At 42.9% G+C, this 18,553-nt stretch overlaps 1 protein-coding gene across 5 annotated transcripts in view; it reads left to right on the top strand.

The window, feature by feature from the left end:
• The window catches only part of SLC4A4 (solute carrier family 4 member 4), a 432,895-nt gene that overhangs the window by 91,893 nt on the left and 322,449 nt on the right, over positions 1-18,553 (top strand). For all 5 annotated transcript variants that reach the window (XM_066280764.1, XM_066280763.1, XM_066280767.1 and 2 more), the window contains exon 2: positions 7,520-7,593. In XM_066280764.1, the coding sequence (XP_066136861.1) occupies positions 7,520-7,593 (74 nt within the window). The remainder of the gene's footprint in view (positions 1-7,519; positions 7,594-18,553) is intronic.

The following is an 18,553-nucleotide window of genomic DNA, read 5'->3' as shown; positions in this document are numbered from 1 at the left end:
CAAATGAACTTGTAATGCAGTTCATAAATCCAGAATTATGTTTGGCACGATCCCACTCTGGATTACATTTTCACCTTCTATCCAGTCGGCAGTCAGATTTCATTTGGGGCTGCCACCCAGGTCTCCCTGGCGCTGGGCCTGTGTAAATTTCCAGCCCGATTAGGGCACTCCTGAACTCGGCTTGCTTTGTTGCTGGCTGATCTCCGGGAGTCACCTCTGCCATTTACAGCACTTGTTAGCTTTGTTAAACTAAAGTCTCTTTTCCCCAGCATTTATGCCCAGAGCTCCAGCAGCTTCTAAAGTTGCACCAACACAGTGTTTTTTCTTCTTCATTGCTGCGAAGTGTGGGCTCTCTCGTGCCGGTGAAGTTCTGAAAGGACGAGTTACAGCCTTTCCTCTGCCCCACCCTCCGCTTCCCTGTAGTGAACACATGCTGCCAAAAGATGGCAGTGCTCTTTGCAGCCGCTGCGATTGCTCTCCCCGGTTGCCTGTGGTTTGGAGAATTGCTAGTGTTCTTCATGTTGGAAACGTGGACAGCAGATTTTCCAGAACAACACAGCATCAAGAAAATGCGGGGCAGTATAAAAAGTTTGAAAGGAAACATCACGTTTTCAAATGATTTGTAATGAGAATAGTTCCCCACTTCTTAGAAATGATTTAAATAGGGACTAGAATTCAGAGACGGGTGAGAGAGTGCAGGATTCTAGATGTCAATAGGATTGTTGCATTCTGTGTAGTTCCTGAAAAAGACCTGTGAAAATGCTGATTTTTGCCTTCCATCTGGATCTAAGACCAGCCAGCGAGCAGGGACAGCCTGGTTTCAACCTCTGGGACCTGAGACAATCACCTCTGATTCCTCAAGTGAGGGCCCTTACGAGCACTGTAAATATAATTTTCGTGGCAGCAACGGCTAATGATAATAAACTCTTCATTTCCTAGTACTTGTCCACTCCCTTGCATGCGTCACTTCAGTGTGTGTGTGGGCATGTGTGCAAAGAACTGTTTAAACATTTGCTCTGCACAGGAAAGCTGTTGTAAAGTGAGAGATTATGGGGTTCGCCGGATGTCATAAACAGAGCCAGCTAGTGAGGATGAAGTGGGATGAGTTTAAATAAGAGGTTAACTAATAAACTTTTAAGCTGTATGCATGGAAGGAGCCAGTGGTGTCCAGTTCAGGTATGGACATGCTAAGAACTGGAGCTCATCTGCTCCCTAGGGTGCCACCCTCTGGTGCCTTTTTGGGAAGTAGTCAGAAAGCACCCTGGTCACGTAGCCCAGGTGCAGCCTGGTTAGGTGGAGAGCAGGGTGTGGAGGAGAGCAGGCCAGCTCTGGGGCTGGGGCTGCCTGCAGGTCTCAGAGCCGGTCCTCTACTCACAGACCAGTGTGTGGAGGTTGGGCGATCTGTTCTCTGCTTGCAGGGTCAGGGAGCTGCCTCTGCTGTGACCCTGCAGCTCTCAGTGTGGCTGCGTGCTGGGAGTGACAAGGGGAACAGCTGGCTCCCCCTCTAGCAGCAGCCTTTTTTGCTAGTGCATCCTTTGGCAAAGGCCTTAAGTTAGGAAGAAAATTGTTCTGTACAGCGTTATAACCCTGAAACCAGATGCTGTTACTATAGAGACGAGCGAAATGTTACCATGGGAGGCCTCACAGAGGAGGGACGGGGACAGGGCAGTGGGAGGGCAAGTGAGGTGAACGGAGAGGCTAGCACACCCAGAGACCTTCGACCTTTAGCAGCGCTGTGACGGGGTAGGCTTGCTTCTGAAACTTGTGTGCTGGCCTCCTGCCACTTGCTGACTGGCTGAGTGGCAGCTGCTAGCGCTGTGCGGACTGGCCGGTGAGCACGTTGGCAGTTGGCAAGGGCTCTGGGGGCGGGAAACCAGAGGGGTGGAATGCAGATGGGTGCCCAAGGCCCAGTAGCTGACAGTTTTGCACAAATGTTTCTCGTGCTGGGCTTAAGTCACTCTTACGAGCCTGCTCCGTGATTAGGACTGGCTGCTGAAAGCCTGGCCGTTCGGCAGCAGATTTGTCATGTGTTGCGGTGAAATCATGTTAGTGTCCCCGAGTAACAGGGAGTGAGAGAAACCCCGCGTTGGGAGTGGACCTGTGAGGAAGGGTCTCCCTACTCCTCTCAGGTCCTGTGGAAGGAAGGCGCTATTGGCCCCACGTGGGTTTTGTACTGACTGGTCTGACCCTTATCCCCGTGATGCTGGTGAGAAGCTTCCAATTCTATTCTGAACTTTGCCTCATGCTGGCGACGTGAGCAACTGCGGAGCAGTTTAGAAGCATGCTCTTCCCTTTCTCTGTTTTCAGCCACGGCAGTTTGTGTGAAAGAAACACTTTAAGAGTGGATTTGGGGGCCTTATTCGGAACTCGATGAGTTAATTTCTTTCCACTGATAGAGGAGAAAACTGGTTGAGTCAGACGGTTGTTTTAAAAGATATCTTTGTCTTCCTAATAATAGCAAGCAACTGATGAGAAGTTTTAGGGGGGTGACACAAACCCAAATAATTGACACTTGTGCTGGAAAGATGGAACAAGCCCTAAATGCCCTCTGCTTTGTGCAGGAGCCCAGATGTGCCAGGTGGACTAGCTTGGAGGATGGGAGGGCTGCTCGGGAAGGCTGCCGTGGGCGTGCAGATTTGTGTTTTTAGCTGGCAACACTCGCTCTGTCTCGCTTCCAACAGGGAAGAGGCTGCCTGCAGACGCTCTGCAGTGTCCATCAGAAGGGACTAGGTTTCTAATTACTTGCTATGTATAGTCTTGGAGGGAATGTGAAATATGTATCAGAGAGCCAAGGAATGCAGCAATCATTGTTCTCACTCTTCACTCAGATGGAGCTCGGGGACAGTGTTTCCGTCAGGCTGGGTGGGTGTCTGAGCCTAGGACCAGGGCTCTGGGCACGAACATACTTTCTACACTTGTTATAGTTGTAACAGTGTGTCCTTCAGTTGTTACTGGTTTCCTTCCTTTATTTTGGCTTTGCTTGTGTGTTGCATGCAAGTTTGGGAAGGGCTTGGATATGAACATGTAAAAAGTAAATAGGACCAGCTTGATGAATGGTGGGGTGTACAAATGATGTCCTATAGGAAATTGTGTTGGATTGTAGATTGATAGAATTGGAAAGGGTGAGTTCTGAGAAGTAATATGGGCTAACCTCTGTTTTTCAAAGGGGAAACAGTTCTATTAATGTCTGTGCAATAAGTAGTCCAGGACTGCAGGGTTTTATTGTACTTCTGAGGTCCTTTAAGGAAATTTCCCCATTAAGCTGTCATCCTTATCTATGTCTCCAAGTACTGTATCACTGTTGGGTCCTTGCCTTTTGGGCTGACTCTCCCAGATGGCTGGAAGAGTCTTCAAAAAGGCAGGTGTAATTATACGAGGGTCCTTATATGTCTTGCTCATTGTTGTATCTCTAGTGCCTAGAAGTGTGCCCGACATCTAGTAGGTACTCAGTAAATATTTATTGAATAAACGAATGGAAGAGGACAGGAAAGAGAAAAGGGAATGACTGGGTGCTGTCGGTGTGCCCAGCACAGTGTATGGTATGTTTTAAGTGCTCTGGTCATCATTACCAACAACCTCCATGATGCCAAATCCCGTTTTTCTTCTCTGCCTCCATCTTTCTTGGCCTCCCAGGGGCAGTACTCTCCTCTTCTCTCAGCTTCTTTGACGTCACTCTTTCCTGGTTTTCCTCTTACCTCATGGACTGCTTTTGTTCCTCTGCTTGTAAATGTTGGCATGCCCAGCACTTGTTCTTAAGTCTATGCCTCTATTTCTCCGTTTTCTTCCTGGATGATCTCATCTATTAATCGCTTCAGAGACCAGCTTTATTCATTGACTTTCCAATTTTTATCCCCAGGCCTAGGCTCCTGAACTCCATATGTAGATGTCTGATTGTGTACGGGGTAGTTGCTTTTTCACATATAATTAGCGTCTCAACCATGAAGTGTCCAGAAAAGAACTCTTGATTCCTTCCCCGGAGCTGGTTCCACCACAGCCTTGCCTGGACCCCGAGACAGTGCCCCGGTTTCTGTGGCCTCCTCATCATCTACATTTCACATCGCAGCCAGAGCAATCCTTTAAAAAAGGCGAAACGGCTCCATCTTAACACTCTTAACTACAGTTAATAATACTGTATTGCCTATTTGAAAGTTGCCAAAAGAGTAGATCTTAAAAGTTCTCGTCATAGAGAAAAAGAAAATTTGCAACTCTATATGGTGACTAGACTTACGGTTGTGATCATTTCACAATACAATGGTCCCTTCTTTACTTTCCATGGTTTCAGTTACCTACAGTAAACTGGGATTCGAAACTATTAAACGAAATATTCCAGAAATAAGCCATTGAGAAGTTTTAAATTGTGCATTGTTCTAACTAGTGTGATCAGCTCTCGCGTTGTTTTTGCTGTGTCTCACCCCGGCCGTGAATCATCCCTCTGTCTCGCCTGTCCACGCTCTCTGCGCTCTCCACCGCACATTTAGTAGCCATCTGGGTTATCAGATAGACTGTCACAGTATCACAGTGCTTGTGTTTCAGTAACCTTTGTTTTACTTGGTAATGGCCCCAAAGCAGAAGAGTACCGATGCTAGCAATTCGGACATGCCAAAGAGAAGCTGTAAAGGGCTTCCTTTAAGTGAAAAAGTAAAAGTCTTTGCTTCATAAGGAAAGAAAAAAATATAGTATGCTGAGGTTGCTAAGACCTATCATAACAATGAATGGACTAATTTCTAAATTAAACTTTATCATAGGTATGTATGTCTAGGAAAAAAAAACCATTGTATATATAGGGTTCAGTAATACCAGTTTTTTCAGGCATCCATAGGGTGTCTTGGAACATCCCTCTCAGATAAGGAGGGACTGATGTGTATACAAATACCAAATCATCCTGTTGTGCATCAGAAACTAATATAGTGTTATGATGTCAATTACCTATCAGTAGATGAGAACAAAGTAAAACCCCTCAGTGGCTCCCAGAACACCTGCAATTCTGCCTGCCCACCACGGCCTGCATGGCCCTGAGTCCTACAGGTAGTACTACTGTGGACCTTCTTACTCTGTCCAACCTCACGGACAATATTCTGTTTCTGGTACATGCTAAAATTGTTCCCATCTTGGCCTGACCTGTGGTGGCGCAGTGGATAAAGCATCGACCTGGAATGCTGAGGTCGCTGGTTCAAAACCCTGGGCTTGCCTGGTCAAGGCACATATGAGAGTTGATGCTTCCTGCTCCTCCCCCTTCTCTCTCTCTCCCCCCCTCTCCCCTCTCTCTCTAATAAAAATGAATAAATAAAATCTAAAAGAGTAAATAAATAAATAAATAATAAAAATAAATAAATAAATAAAATTGTTCCCATCTCAGGGCCTTTGCACTTGCTGTTCCCTTTGGAATGGTCTTCAAATGCCTGGTTCCTTCATATCATTTATTTTCTCTGCTCAAATGTCCTCTCCTCAGAAGTCTCATCTGAACCACCTTACGCCAGTTGGCCCCTTGCCTAATTTTATTTCCTGCAAAGCATTTAATGCTGCTTAAGATTACCTTGTTTATCTATTATTAGTTTCTTAGGAATTGTCTGACCTGTTCACAGATGCCCCTCCCCTCCCTCTGCAGAGTGCCAGAGCATAGCACTTGCGGAATCAGTACATCAGTGTATCATTTACTCCGCGCGGGAGGGGCTCAGAGAGGGCTGGGAAAAGACTCGACTTTTCAAGTCTTCAAGGCATTTATTTTTTTACCCCCTACTATAATCCTGATGGCTGACCCATATCTCATTTGCATTTAGTTTTATGTTTTTAGTTTTAATACAGAGAAGGAAATAGATATTATACATATCAGGATGAACTACTGCAGACATGTCTCTTTCAGATCCTGGAAGGAAAATACTCTGCAAGTGTCCAAAGGTAATGAGTTCTTTAATGGCATTGCTTACCAATAAAGGTCAGGGTGAGAAAGGAATAAGGAGAAAGGAAAGAAACCTACCATTGTTACTTATGAACTAGGCGCTAGGCACAAAACTGAGTGTTTTCATGTTACCTAGTTTGAAGCTCAAAGCAGTCCTGCAAGGCTGGCATTATTACCTCCAATTATATAGATGGAAACACTGAGGCTCAAACAGTTAATACTTTGCTCCAAGCGATACAAATAATAAGTGTTGTAACTACAGTTTTGAAACCCAGGTTTACCTGACACCAAACTTCTGACATTTTGTGCTAAGAAAGTTTCTTTGTGAGATGGATGTGCTCCTAAAATAGAAAGGAGGGAAATGTGAAGTCAGTGAGGATTCACACATATTATAACGAATATCTGAAGCACAGGAATAAGTTATACAGACAATATGCAAAACAGACCTACAGTATTCACTGCCTGAGCATATATTTGGATGACTAGAATACAGAGTGAACATTTGGTGCTCTGGCAGAGCTCATGGACGGTACGGCACAGAGCAGCTGTCCCCAGAGAAAAAGTTCTTTGTCTCTAGACCGGTACGACACAAGCAGCATTTGAGCAATTTGGGATTTCTTTCTGCTTTCACTATAAATAGAGTTCATGGAATTCTGTATGTCAAAGTTAATGCAATGAACACGAGTCACAGAATAAGGAAATAAACCTTAACTCATTCTATAAACTAGAAACATGTTTGGCATTGGGAGGTCATAAAAACTCTGTCTTTCCTTGGATGGATCCTGAGGTCTTATTTAGCATATTGCAGAGTAGATCCTATTATGTAAGGACACAGGAGGACAGCATAATGTGGCTACAAAAGGAAGAACTCTGTGCCCTTCAGGGAAGAGTTAACAGGACAGATATACATAGAGAGAGAGGTGTAATAAGAATGTGGAAAATGAATGAATGGGTGGCATATATATGTGACTGTTGCCAAAGCCGAGTGGCTGGATAATCCTCAGATGTCGGGTTTCCGTAAGGCCAACATGTGACTCAAAGCTTGCCACTCAACAGAGAATCCTGGGCTGTGCTGGGATTAAGAGGCTGGCTGGAAGCGAGGCTCCCACTGTGCACTAGCCTCCCTCCCTGGTGCTTTGTGTCTGTGGGTGGGTGTGCATGTGTGTGTGTGAGGGTATACATTTCCATGCAGTGAATGTTTAAAGAGCTAAGCACTGAAGCTGGATTTCCACAAACGATCATCACGAGCACTCCAGACACACCAAATTTCCTCTCTTGGTATTTTTTCTTTCTTTCTTTCTTCCTTTTTTTTTTTTTTTTTTTTGCAAACCCCAAAGGGGAGAACCAACAACCTCCAGCCTGCAGGACTGAGATGAGTTTCTCTCACCTGTCTGTGTGGGAGCCCTCGCCAGGCTCGAGCTGAAGCTATGTGGGACCGGCATGCTCTCTGCCACCAGAGGAGAGGAGCTGCGTGAGGAAGTGGCCGTCACCAGAAGAAGAGTGACTCTGTCCTGTTAACATGACCAGCGGCTTGCAGGTCAACCTGCCCAGAAGCTGGGCTGCTTCAAGTGGCTCCCTCCAGGAGAAGTCTGAGCATTCTTTTTTTCTTTTTTATTACTATAGGATGGAGGATGAAGCTGTCCTGGACAGAGGGGCTTCCTTCCTCAAGCATGTGTGTGATGAAGAAGAAGTGGAAGGTGAGCTTTATGGGTCCGGGGAAGTATATATTCATATACATATGTCTTTTTAGATAATCTTGTAGCATTCATCCATTTCATATATCTTGCATTTTTGAAGTTAAAAATCAAAGCTTTTCTATGGAGTTTCATTACTCTCCACATTTTGCTTCAATACAGAAAATAATATTGAGAACTTTGTTGGACCAATCAGAATCTGAGTCAGTGTAGTCCTGCACGGTTTAAAAAAAGAGGGTAGGGCTCTTACTTTGAAGCAGGTGCCTCTTTGTGAAAAATATTTTGCCAGGTAATATAAACCACTTTCCAATGATTAATTCAACGAAGCTGCAAGATTTATATAAATGTATTTGGTTGAATCTTCTATTCTTTTTTATAGTTTTCAGGGTAGAGAAACAGATGTTATAGAAGGTGAATGAAACCACTGTTGCCAGGAAAATGGGTCTAAGCTGAGGATATAAAGAATGGTAATCATGGATGAGTCCTAGTTAGGAAAAGATAGACAAGCATTTTTTTTTTTACTTAATAAGACCTCCAGGACCCCTTTTGAAAATAATGCTCCCCAGTGCTTATTAAAAAACAAATAAGAGTTAAATGATGCTTCAGTGTGTCTTCTCTTTTCTTTGCTCTTGACTTGTCAATAACATGGAATAATACTATTTATTTGATAGTGAGAAAGCAGGACTTATTTAATATTTATGAAAGTAATTATATATGAGGGCATCACAAATATACAAGGTGTTATAAATATTTATATGAGATTTAAAAAATAAATGGTACTCATAAAATTAAATGAAACTTGCAAGTGAACTGTGTCATAAAATGTGCCCGTTAAAATCACCTGAGAGACAATTTATATGTGTTTGGGACCTCTAGTCTGATTAGTGCCACTTAGGAAACATTTAATGGATACCAAAAACTTGGCTCAGAGGGCGGTGGGGGTTAGGGTAACTGGGGTGTTATTGTGTGTTCTGGAGTGATTCTTCAGCCAGACTGGTTCCAGGCAGGTGATGTCGCTGTGCCACCTGGTGTGGTTTGAATAGTGTGACCATTGTGTTTCTTTCCCCCTCACGTTTCCTTAGTCAGTTTCTTCTGACCATAGAGTGTCCGAGGGCTGGTTTTCTCCTCCACCTTGCTACTTCCTGTGCTTATGCTCTTGAGACTAATAAGAATTTGATACCTAAGTTTCTTAGGAAAAAGGAAACTACAGTATTTTCTTTCATATTGTGTTATGGGTTCCTTGCACTTACACAGCATGACTGTGGGAAAATGTCAAGTTAGTGAAAGCAACATAGTACAACTTTTGTCTGGCGATTCTTTAGTGTTAATTTTTAAGATGTTAAGTCTCCATTGTAGTGACTTTGTCACTGTCCTAGGGTCAAAGAGGAGATAAGAATCTTAAAGTTACAGGAAATGAATATAAGAAGTATTGTAGGATTGAGTGGATACTCTATAGTTTTAGGACAATTAAAGTAGAAATATTAATGAGGAAGCTTGAGAATGAACTGTACTCTCTGTGTGTGTGTGTGTGTGTGTGTGTGTATTCTCCTTGAGAATACTGTCCTAGCTAAGTTAACAGGAGATGTCAATTCCTTTCTTGAGTTTATAAGGGCTGTAGGACTGGCAGCACCTACTGCAATAGGACATCATACGTGGGTTTCTTAAGGCTTTGACTAAGAAGTTAATTTCCTGAAGTATTGCCCTTGGTTTTCAGGCACAAAGTTAAGACAGCAATGCAACGAATAGCACACAAATCTGTAGCCAGGTTTCTTTAAGGAAAAACAAAAAAGGCAACAAAAGGTGGTAGAAATATGTGTAAAATCATTTGACTTTGTGGTGTAAACTTAGCACATGGATTTTGTGTATTTTCCTGTTCTGAGGCTTTCATTTTAATGATTATCTTTCATGCTGTTTGGAGCCTGAGTTGATTACGTTTCTTTCAAGGCGTGTCTAGCCAGTTGCCTGTTGTTGAATCCTGAGGCCCTATGGGAAAGTTGTTTATGGTATCATTATTAACGGAGGATACCCAACAGGACGGCCTCCTCTACAGTACAAGTCTTGAAACTACAATAGGAACTATCAGTTTCTAATTCAGTGCCCACCCAATGGACCCTCCCATTTTCTCACCTGACTTCATCTGGTGGGGGTGGGAGCACTTAAATTTTATAGTAACTCTCGGTGAAAGTGTAAAGAAGTTGCAGTGGACATGGGTTTGATGACTTACCCATGGTCATTCTCAGTGGTTGACAATGAAGATGCAGAGGATTGACTGTCAAGACCTCTCATAGGGATTCGTTCGATGTTGAGTGGGAATGTATTCCTCAAGGCATAAGGCTGTCTCATATTTTTAACTGCACTGAGAAGGGTGTATCTGAAGAAAGTGAACTGTCATCTTTGTTCTGAAGTAGCTGGGTTCTGGTACATTTATGGCAGAAGTCAGTGCTCCAGGTTTAAGAATGAGAAATTCAAAGGTTGAAGGAATTGGTACACTTTACCTTTTTATTACCAAACAAACTGTTTTTTTTATCCAAGTAGTTATTGCTCTTGCTTCTAGGATAAACATGGGCTGAAGCATATTGCAGGATACTTGGCAGAAGTAAACTTAACATAAAACTTTGTCTTTCAAAGGAATTACACAAGTAAGATGTACTCCCATTAAGCGATTATTGGGGTGACAAAGGTCAAGTAACTCTAGTTACTCTGAAGTCTTCATGCGTTTAAAATTCTTCTTAGGCCCGCAAAATTGGAGGGGGGGTTGAATTTAGTTCAGCCTCAAGGCAAGAAGAGCCAGTTCCAGCGAATGCTGGACTCCTGAGCAGGGGAGAGCTGGAGAGCATGATGACTTCGATGTCAGCAGCCCCCTCAGTTCACCTGGTTCCCCTTTACTCTCAGTGGGTGGCATGGCACTTAATCTGCCTTCTGAAAATGCAACACAATACCATCAACTGCAAAACTCACTAAGAACACAGTGAGTCAGAAGAGGAGTAACTCATCTTTTGTTTAAATAATGAGTTTATCTATGCGGGATATATTTAAAGGCCTAAACCTCATGTTCCCATAATTTGCCTTGTGGGTTTGTGTTAGTGGTGTGAAGATATATTGTTTAAAAAGGTAACCAGGTATCAATTTATAATCTTTAAAATAAAGAGAAGCTTTATTTTCCCTTGTAAAAACATATATTGCATTGTGTGCCCACCACCAAGGTCAGACAATCTCTGTCACCATGTACAATATTTGACCCTCTTTACCCTTTACTACCTCCCCACCTCCTTCCCACTGGTAACCACTCGAGAAGAAGAACCATATAATTTTACTCATGTGAGATATAAAACTGAAAGCAACAAACAAGCAAACAAGAAAAACAGAAAAAACAAAACTCGTCTGACCAAGCAATGGCACAGTGGATAGTGCGCTAGCTTGGGATGCTGAGGACCCAGGTTTGAAACCCGGAGGTCACTGGCTTGAGCACAGGATCATCCAGCTTGAGCGTGGGGTCGCCGGCTTGAACATGGGATTATAGACACAACCCCATGGTCTCTGGCTTGAGCCCAAAGGTCGCTGGCTTGAGCCCAAAGGTCGCTGGTTAGAGTTAAGGCATCATCGCTGGCTTAGGTAGAGGGTCTCCCTCCCCCCGATAAGCAATCAATGAACAACTAAAATGCCACAACTATGAGTTGATGCTTCTCATCTCTCCTGTCTGTCTGTCCCTGTCTATCTCTCTATCTCTCTCTCTCTCTCTCTCTCTCTCTCTCATTCTCTTACTCTCTTGCTGAAAAACAAACAAAAACTCACAGACACAGATTACAGAGTGGTAGTTACCAGAGGGAAGGGGATGGGGAGGTAGTAAAGCGTAAAGAGGGCCAAATATATGGTGACAGAAGGTGATTTGCCTTGGGGAGGTGGACACACAATGCAATACAGAGATCATGTACCATAGTAATGTATACTTGAAACTTATGTAATCTTATTAACTGATGTCACCCCAATAAATTTAATGAAAAAAGAATATAAAAGTAAATATAAAAAAAAAAGAATATAAAAAGTATCTGTTCTTTCATTGGTTATGTTATACTGTGAATGTTTTGGTAAAGTTAACAAAGTTAACATTTTGGGCACAGAGTGGTTACTGTGCATATACCATTAAAATTTTTTTTTATTTTTTTTTATTTTTCTGAAGCTGGAAACGGGGAGAGACAGTCAGACAGACTCCCGCATGCGCCCGACTGGGATCTACCCGGCACGCCCACCAGGGGCGAAGCTCTGCCCACCAAGGGGCGATGCTCTGCCCCTCCGGGCCGTTGCTCTGTTGCGACCAGAGCCACTCTAGAGCCTGGGGCAGAGGCCAAGGAGCCATCCCCAGCACCCGGGCCATCTTTGCTCCAATGGAGCCTTGGCTGCGGGAGGGGAAGAGAGAGACAGAGAGGAAGGAGGGGGGGGTGGAGAAGCAAATGGGCGCTTCTCCTATGTGCCCTGGCCAGGAATCGAACCCGGGTCCCCCGCACGCCAGGCCGACGCTCTACCGCTGAGCCAACTGGCCAGGGCCCCATTTAAAATTTTTAACATTTAAGATATCATACTTGTTTCTGTACTAAAAGGCTCTATGTCCAGCCTAGGCACTTTCTTTCTTTCTTTCTTTTTTTTTTTTTACAAGACAGAGAGAGAGAGAGAGTCCCAGAGAGAGGGACAGACAGACAAGAATGAAGAGAGATGAGAAGCATCAATCATTAGTTTTTTGTTGTGACACCTTAGTTATTCATTGATTGCTTTCTCATATGTGCCTTGACTGTGGGACTACAGCAGACAGAGTAACCCCTTGCTCAAGCCAGCGACCTTGGGCTCAAGCTGGTGAGCTTTGCTCAAACCAGATGAGCCTGCGCTGAAGCTGGCGACCTTGGGGTCTCGAACCTGGGTCCTCCACATCCCAGTCTGACGCTCTATCCACTGCACCACCTCCTGGTCAGGCCCAACCTAGGCACTTTCACAGAAGTGGTCTGTAGATGACAAATTGATATAACCAGAATGACCCAGAAGTGCCTACTGTGAGAATAATGCTCAGTTTTTATTTCAAACACATATACACAGGGAAAATTGCCAAGTTTTGTGGGGTGAACCAAAGTTGAGATGGGAAGAAAGAGCCCCAGGTAGCTTTTTTTCTAAACAGAAAGATATCTTATAGATGTTTTATCCTTAAAAGAGCCAGCGAGGATTTTGGATCTGTATGATGTAAACAGATTGCTTAACAATCTCATATTTCTCAATAGAGGAAAAGAGCAAACTCCACCTTATCCTTTGAGATAAGGCCTTGGCTCAGCAGGGATAGGTAACTCCCCAGCAAGCCTTGGCAGTGCTGACGTTCTGAGGAGGGGCCCTTTCTTAACATCAAGTCTAACCAGCAACTCAGGAAGCAGAAGGTACAGCAAGACAATATTGGCTGAAATGTGTCTCCATTTCTGAAGTCTGATCAGTGCTCTCATATATAGTCTGATACATTGTGGTGGCTTTCCTCTTCCATTTGAAACTAAAGCCAAAAAACTGAGCTCTCATCTGTCTAGATGGAAGGATAATTATGCAGACTCCCATGTCAACTGATGGACATTAAGAGAGTGTGGTGGAAAATACACGGCCAACCAACAAATGCATAAATAAGTGGAATAACACATCAGTATTTCTCTCTGTTTTTCTCCCTTCCTATCTCTCTAAAACATCAATTAATTTAAAAAAATTAAAAAAAGAAAATGCATGGAATTTTGCTAGAGTATTGTTTTTAGGAAAATAAAAGTAAAAGAAGTAGGACACTGTCTGGAGCTGAATATATATTTACCAAATATTTATTAACAAAACGAATAAATGAACATATTCTATAAACTAAATCAAGTATAATTACTTTATATAATACTCTAATATCTTTGTTTTAATTTTTAGTTAGAAATTTGCTTCTTAGTAGTATAGTTCCTAGTGATCCTACTCTTGCTGTTACTACTGTTTGAGTTTGCAAAGATCATTGACATTTATACCATTTATGTGTTTATATTGATGAGAAGAAGAAGTTTCCAAAACACCTCTGCCTTATATTTTTTCCTTCTCTATTTTTTGAGGAGAGAGACAAAAATGATGAAATGGTAGCTTTTGTCTTTTTTTCAAAGTCAGAATCTCAACATTTTATAGACATGAAATCATAATGACTTAAACTTATTTTTCACTAGAGGATATTGTGACGATGTATTTATGTGTATCAGAGGAGGTAGTATTCTAAAGAAAAAGTGGGGCCTGGTAGACATTTGTTAATAATTACAACGGTAAAAATGTGATTGCCGAGAAGGAGTGACCGAAAACCTATCGGGTGGGAAGGGGGGCGGGGTTGGGGCTGGGCTATTCTGAGCACTGGATTTAAGTGTCCGGTTGCATTTTGCTGACCTCTTCTCTGCTGTTCATTCTAATTTCTCAGAAACTGTGTGTACAGAGGAAACACTTGGGCAAATGCTGCTGAAGGAAAAGCCTTCTTGAAAGAAACAATGTACACACATATTGGAGATCTTAAAGAAATGTGCCAAGGTGTTTAAGGTTTGCTACTTAAACTTGGGTTTCCCAGAGCAGGTTGAAGCCATAACAACCCTTTCCTAACACCCTGCCTCTTTCTCCTGATGGCCTCAGCTGAAAGCCTGCCAGAGGGCCTAAAGCAGGCGACATTTAGCTTGGAAGCTCTCTGACACCTCCTGCTGTGTCAGGGAGATACATATTAGTATCCAGATTTCTTAAGGTTCAGGGAAATCTGATGATAAGGCCATGGGTTTTTGAAACTGGAATCTTTCCAGAGTTTTCCAAATGTAGAGCGTTCCCCGGTCACGTAGTATGGGCAAAGGCCCTCTTGAAGCCACTTTTTGTCCTACATGTCTACATTCTTTTATGTCAATAAGCCATAAAAAATTCAACTTGGTACTTGGGTTGTGTTTAGCAAAGATTCAGACATTCTGAAATGATACCCTTGCAGTAAATATGTTTATAAATTTCTTTGTCTAAAGTTTCATTTTAGAAGCTTTGTATCTGGTCATAGTTTTGAGACATATTGTTTGATTTTTTTGTGGGGAGGGGGAGGACTGTGTATCATTTGTTTTATTCGTGTGTTGTTAGAGCACAGTGACTAAGCATCAATTTGGGAATAACGATTTAAAACTTTATTGCCAAATCATTGCGTAAGCAAAGGACGAAACTTCCAGTTTGGATGTCTTGCTCTGTAAAATGGGCGTAGTGGGACATGCCATTCCTCACAGGACTTTGGGGTTATTGCCAGGAATGCTGTTGCTGCCATACCTGGCACTGGGAGTGGGTGCGTTATACCTGACCACTGGCACTGGGCGTGGGTGCGTTATACCTGACCGCTCTGTTCTTTTTTCATTTTGATTATAACAGCCTCACCAGGAATTTTCATTTTCGCCAAGAATTAATATCATTCCAAAAATTTTAACTGGCCTAAATGATTTTTGGTTGCTTAATTCATTTTTATCAACATCTAGCCTTTGCCTTTCTAACCTTACCTAATGCTTTGTGTGTTGGAAAGGGCAGGCTGGAATGGTCAAGGGAGGGTTCCCAGGGCCTGCTGTCTATTTCTTTTTGGGCAAATTCCGATTCCCTTTGACCTCTGGGTGTGAGAGCTGATTTTCATAGTTAGACTGCTCTGATACACATTGCCTATGATTTGTTACCTGGCCTCCTTTTCTAAAAAGAGGCATATTAACCCTAATATAGAATAAAATATAGCCTGACCTGTGGTGGCACAGTGGATAAAGTGTCGACCTGGAAATGCTGAGGTCGCCGGTTCAAAACCCTGGGCTTGCCTGGTCAAGGCACATATGGAGTTGATGCTTCCTGCTCCTCCCCCCTTCTCTCTCTATCTCTCTCCTCTCTCCCTTCTAAAATGAATATATAAAATTAAAATAAAATTTAGAATAAAATATAAATGTGTGCCCATTGCCTAAGATAGCATGCAAATTTTCTTCTTCTAGAGAACAGATTTAAGTGAATAGTAGTTTTCCACCAACGAAGAGGATTCAAAAATCTATTATATGTCTCTGTAATGTATATCAACATATTTTATGTAGAGTAGGGACCAATTAAATGAGAGTATGCAGTAGTATAGAAATAATACTATCTATTTGAAAGTGAGCAAAATATTTCCCCATATTTACCATCACAAGATTCAGAATCACTGTGGGAATTGAGAATCAGGACTTAGGGAGAGTAGAGTAAGAGTAGGACGGGGTGGCACAAAGCTCAGTTGAGTTCCGTTGTTGCTGTGGTGAGCTTGCTAATGGGATTTTGTTTTTTGGGCTGGTTGCATGTAGGCGACTGAGGTGACAGCCTGTCATGCATGACAGGAGTTCAAAGAAGGTTCCAAACACTGTATCCCTGAAGCTGCTGATTGCCAGGTGGGATGAAAGTGAAGGCAGGGAGGGTGGTGAATGACATCCATTGAACCAGCAGTACATATAGGTGACTTAAATAACTCCCTTCTCTGAATAGCTGCAGAAGCTTTTCAATCTAGTTAATTGTTTTTACTTTTCCATAGAGTCAGAATGAGAAGGCAGCTATCCTAATTGTTTTACCCAGTATGTTCACCTTTCTTTATACTGTTGACTTTGAAAGGAGAACAGACTCTACTTAACCCTTCGAGTAGTGAGTTTTTTCATGCTCACTGACCCCCAGGACTGAGGTTTTTTTCAAGAAATGAAATTAGTTCCAGTTCCAGTTATATTAACTTAAAATCATATTTGTTTGATAACCAATTTATAGAAACAAGAAGAACATACATTTGCCTTTTTTAATGTTGTCTTACACATGTACGATCGTACTCTGGATGGTCAGGAGGCACAAGGATGCACAGGAATGTTCGTACGACTCAAAGGGTTAAACATCTTGAGATTTTATTTTGCTGACTGTTCATGGTGGAAAGCTCACTAACTTTTCCCAGGCCAGAACTTTTGGAAGTAAAACTAGGTTTTGAATTTTAGTAATACTGACCAACATTATCAGCTCTATAAGGTCAGAATTGCAAATTTATAGGTTGGTTAAATCACCAGCCCCACCCCAGTTGATTATTAAATTTTTTAGGCAAGTAATTTTATCCTTACTGAAAAATAAAGAAAATGTTTTGGATGTAGCACGGCGATTTTTGACCAGTGTGCTGCAAGAATTTTTAAAACCTGCAGTACCTATATAGTCAGGGGCACTAACCTCTTTTCCCTTAGATTGCTAAATAAAAAAAAAAAAGACAACAGCCAGAACAACTATAGCCATTCAGTGTGAATGAATCAAAATTATACCTTATTTTTTTTTAGTCAGGCAAAAACTATATTTTCTGGTGTGCCACAGAATTTTAGCAATTGGTTTATGTATACCATGAGATGAGAAAGGTTGAGAATCGCTAGTACAGATTCAGGCTCATGCCTGAATCCAGTAGACACACGTATTTGACAAATTAAATTGGTACCAGATTGTTCAGGTGCTTTTTTTTTTTTTTTTTTGCATTTTTCTGAAGCTGGAAACAGGGAGAGACAGTCAGACAGACTCCCGCATGCGCCCGACCGGGATCCACCCGGCATGCCCACCAGGGGCGGTGCTCTGCCCCCCAGGGGGCGATGCTCTGCCCATCCTGGGCGTCGCCATGTTGCGACCCTCCTGGGTGTCGCCATGTTGCGACCAGAGCCACTCTAGCGCCTGGGGCAGAGGCCACAGAGCCATCCCCAGCGCCCGGGCCATCTTTGCTCCAATGGAGCCTTGGCTGCGGGAGGGGAAGAGAGAGACAGAGAGGAAGGCGCGGCAGAGGGGTGGAGAAGCAAATGGGCGCTTCTCCTATGTGCCCTGGCCGGGAATCGAACCTGGGTCCTCCGCACGCTAGGCCGACGCTCTACCGCTGAGCCAACCGGCCAGGGCCTGTTCAGGTGCTTTTATTCATTCTGCGCGTGCGTTAGAGGGTGTAGAGAACCAGGAGCCTCAGGACCTGTTTCTGTTCCTGACTCTGTCCTTTTCTGGGTGACACAGGCCACTCCTATTTGCTTGGTTACATTTCCTTCATGCAAAGCGCAGTTTTAACCTATCTCTTGACCCACCTACAGCAAGGCGCTAAGAATTCTTGGATAATATCACAGTAAGTCATTGACAGATTAGTTCATTTCTGAATCTTGGTTTTGGGTACAAAGAAATAGCATTCACAGCTCCCTATTTCCTAGTTTTGCCAGAAGTAGAAGGAAGCTAATTTGAAATCTCCAGGATGAACCCTGTACATTTAAGATTCATCGCCCCTGGATCTAGTGCCTGTAGATGATTTATCTTTCTGTTTCACACTTTCTCGCCAGTGGTTGCTATAACCGCAGAATGCTTTCAGACTAAAGCTGGTACTGATCTCTGATAACCCATAAATCAATATATTAGTATCTGGTTAACTGTTCTTATTAACTTTAACTGATGGACAATATTTTTTCCCCCTTCTAGCTTATGAAAATGGTAAGAACAGTTGCAGATATGAGCTCTAATATGTTGTTTTTCTAGGCTCATATATATCATTGAATGTGATAAATATATTCTTGTTAGGGCCACAATTAATGTTCAGTCAAATCAACCGGTGATATTTAAGGACACAAGATTGATCTGGTGATTTAGAGAGTGCATCATGTGTGTGGGTGAGTTTACATGGAGACCAGGGTATATCTCCTCCATAGAGTGACACTGAGATCTCAAGGATGAAGACGAGTTAACTTGGTCGAGGTAAGGAAGCATCCGGGCAGGCAGGCGGGAGTAAGGACTCGTAGGCGAGAGAGAAGTACAATAGGACTCGTGAGATGTGGAGAGAGGCCTGTGTGGTGGGCCATGCGAACAGGGAGAGAGTGGCCTGAGTTGGGTGGAGGTTGAAACAATTTGCTTTCTTCCAACCTTCTAAGTTCTTCTAGCTGGGCTAATACTCAAATGAACA

Source organism: Saccopteryx bilineata, chromosome 5, assembly GCF_036850765.1.
Source record: "Saccopteryx bilineata isolate mSacBil1 chromosome 5, mSacBil1_pri_phased_curated, whole genome shotgun sequence".
In the NCBI taxonomy this organism is placed as follows: Eukaryota; Metazoa; Chordata; class Mammalia; order Chiroptera; family Emballonuridae; genus Saccopteryx; species Saccopteryx bilineata.
Note: the sequence above shows the minus strand (reverse complement) of the source record. Positions and strands in the feature narration are given on the sequence as shown.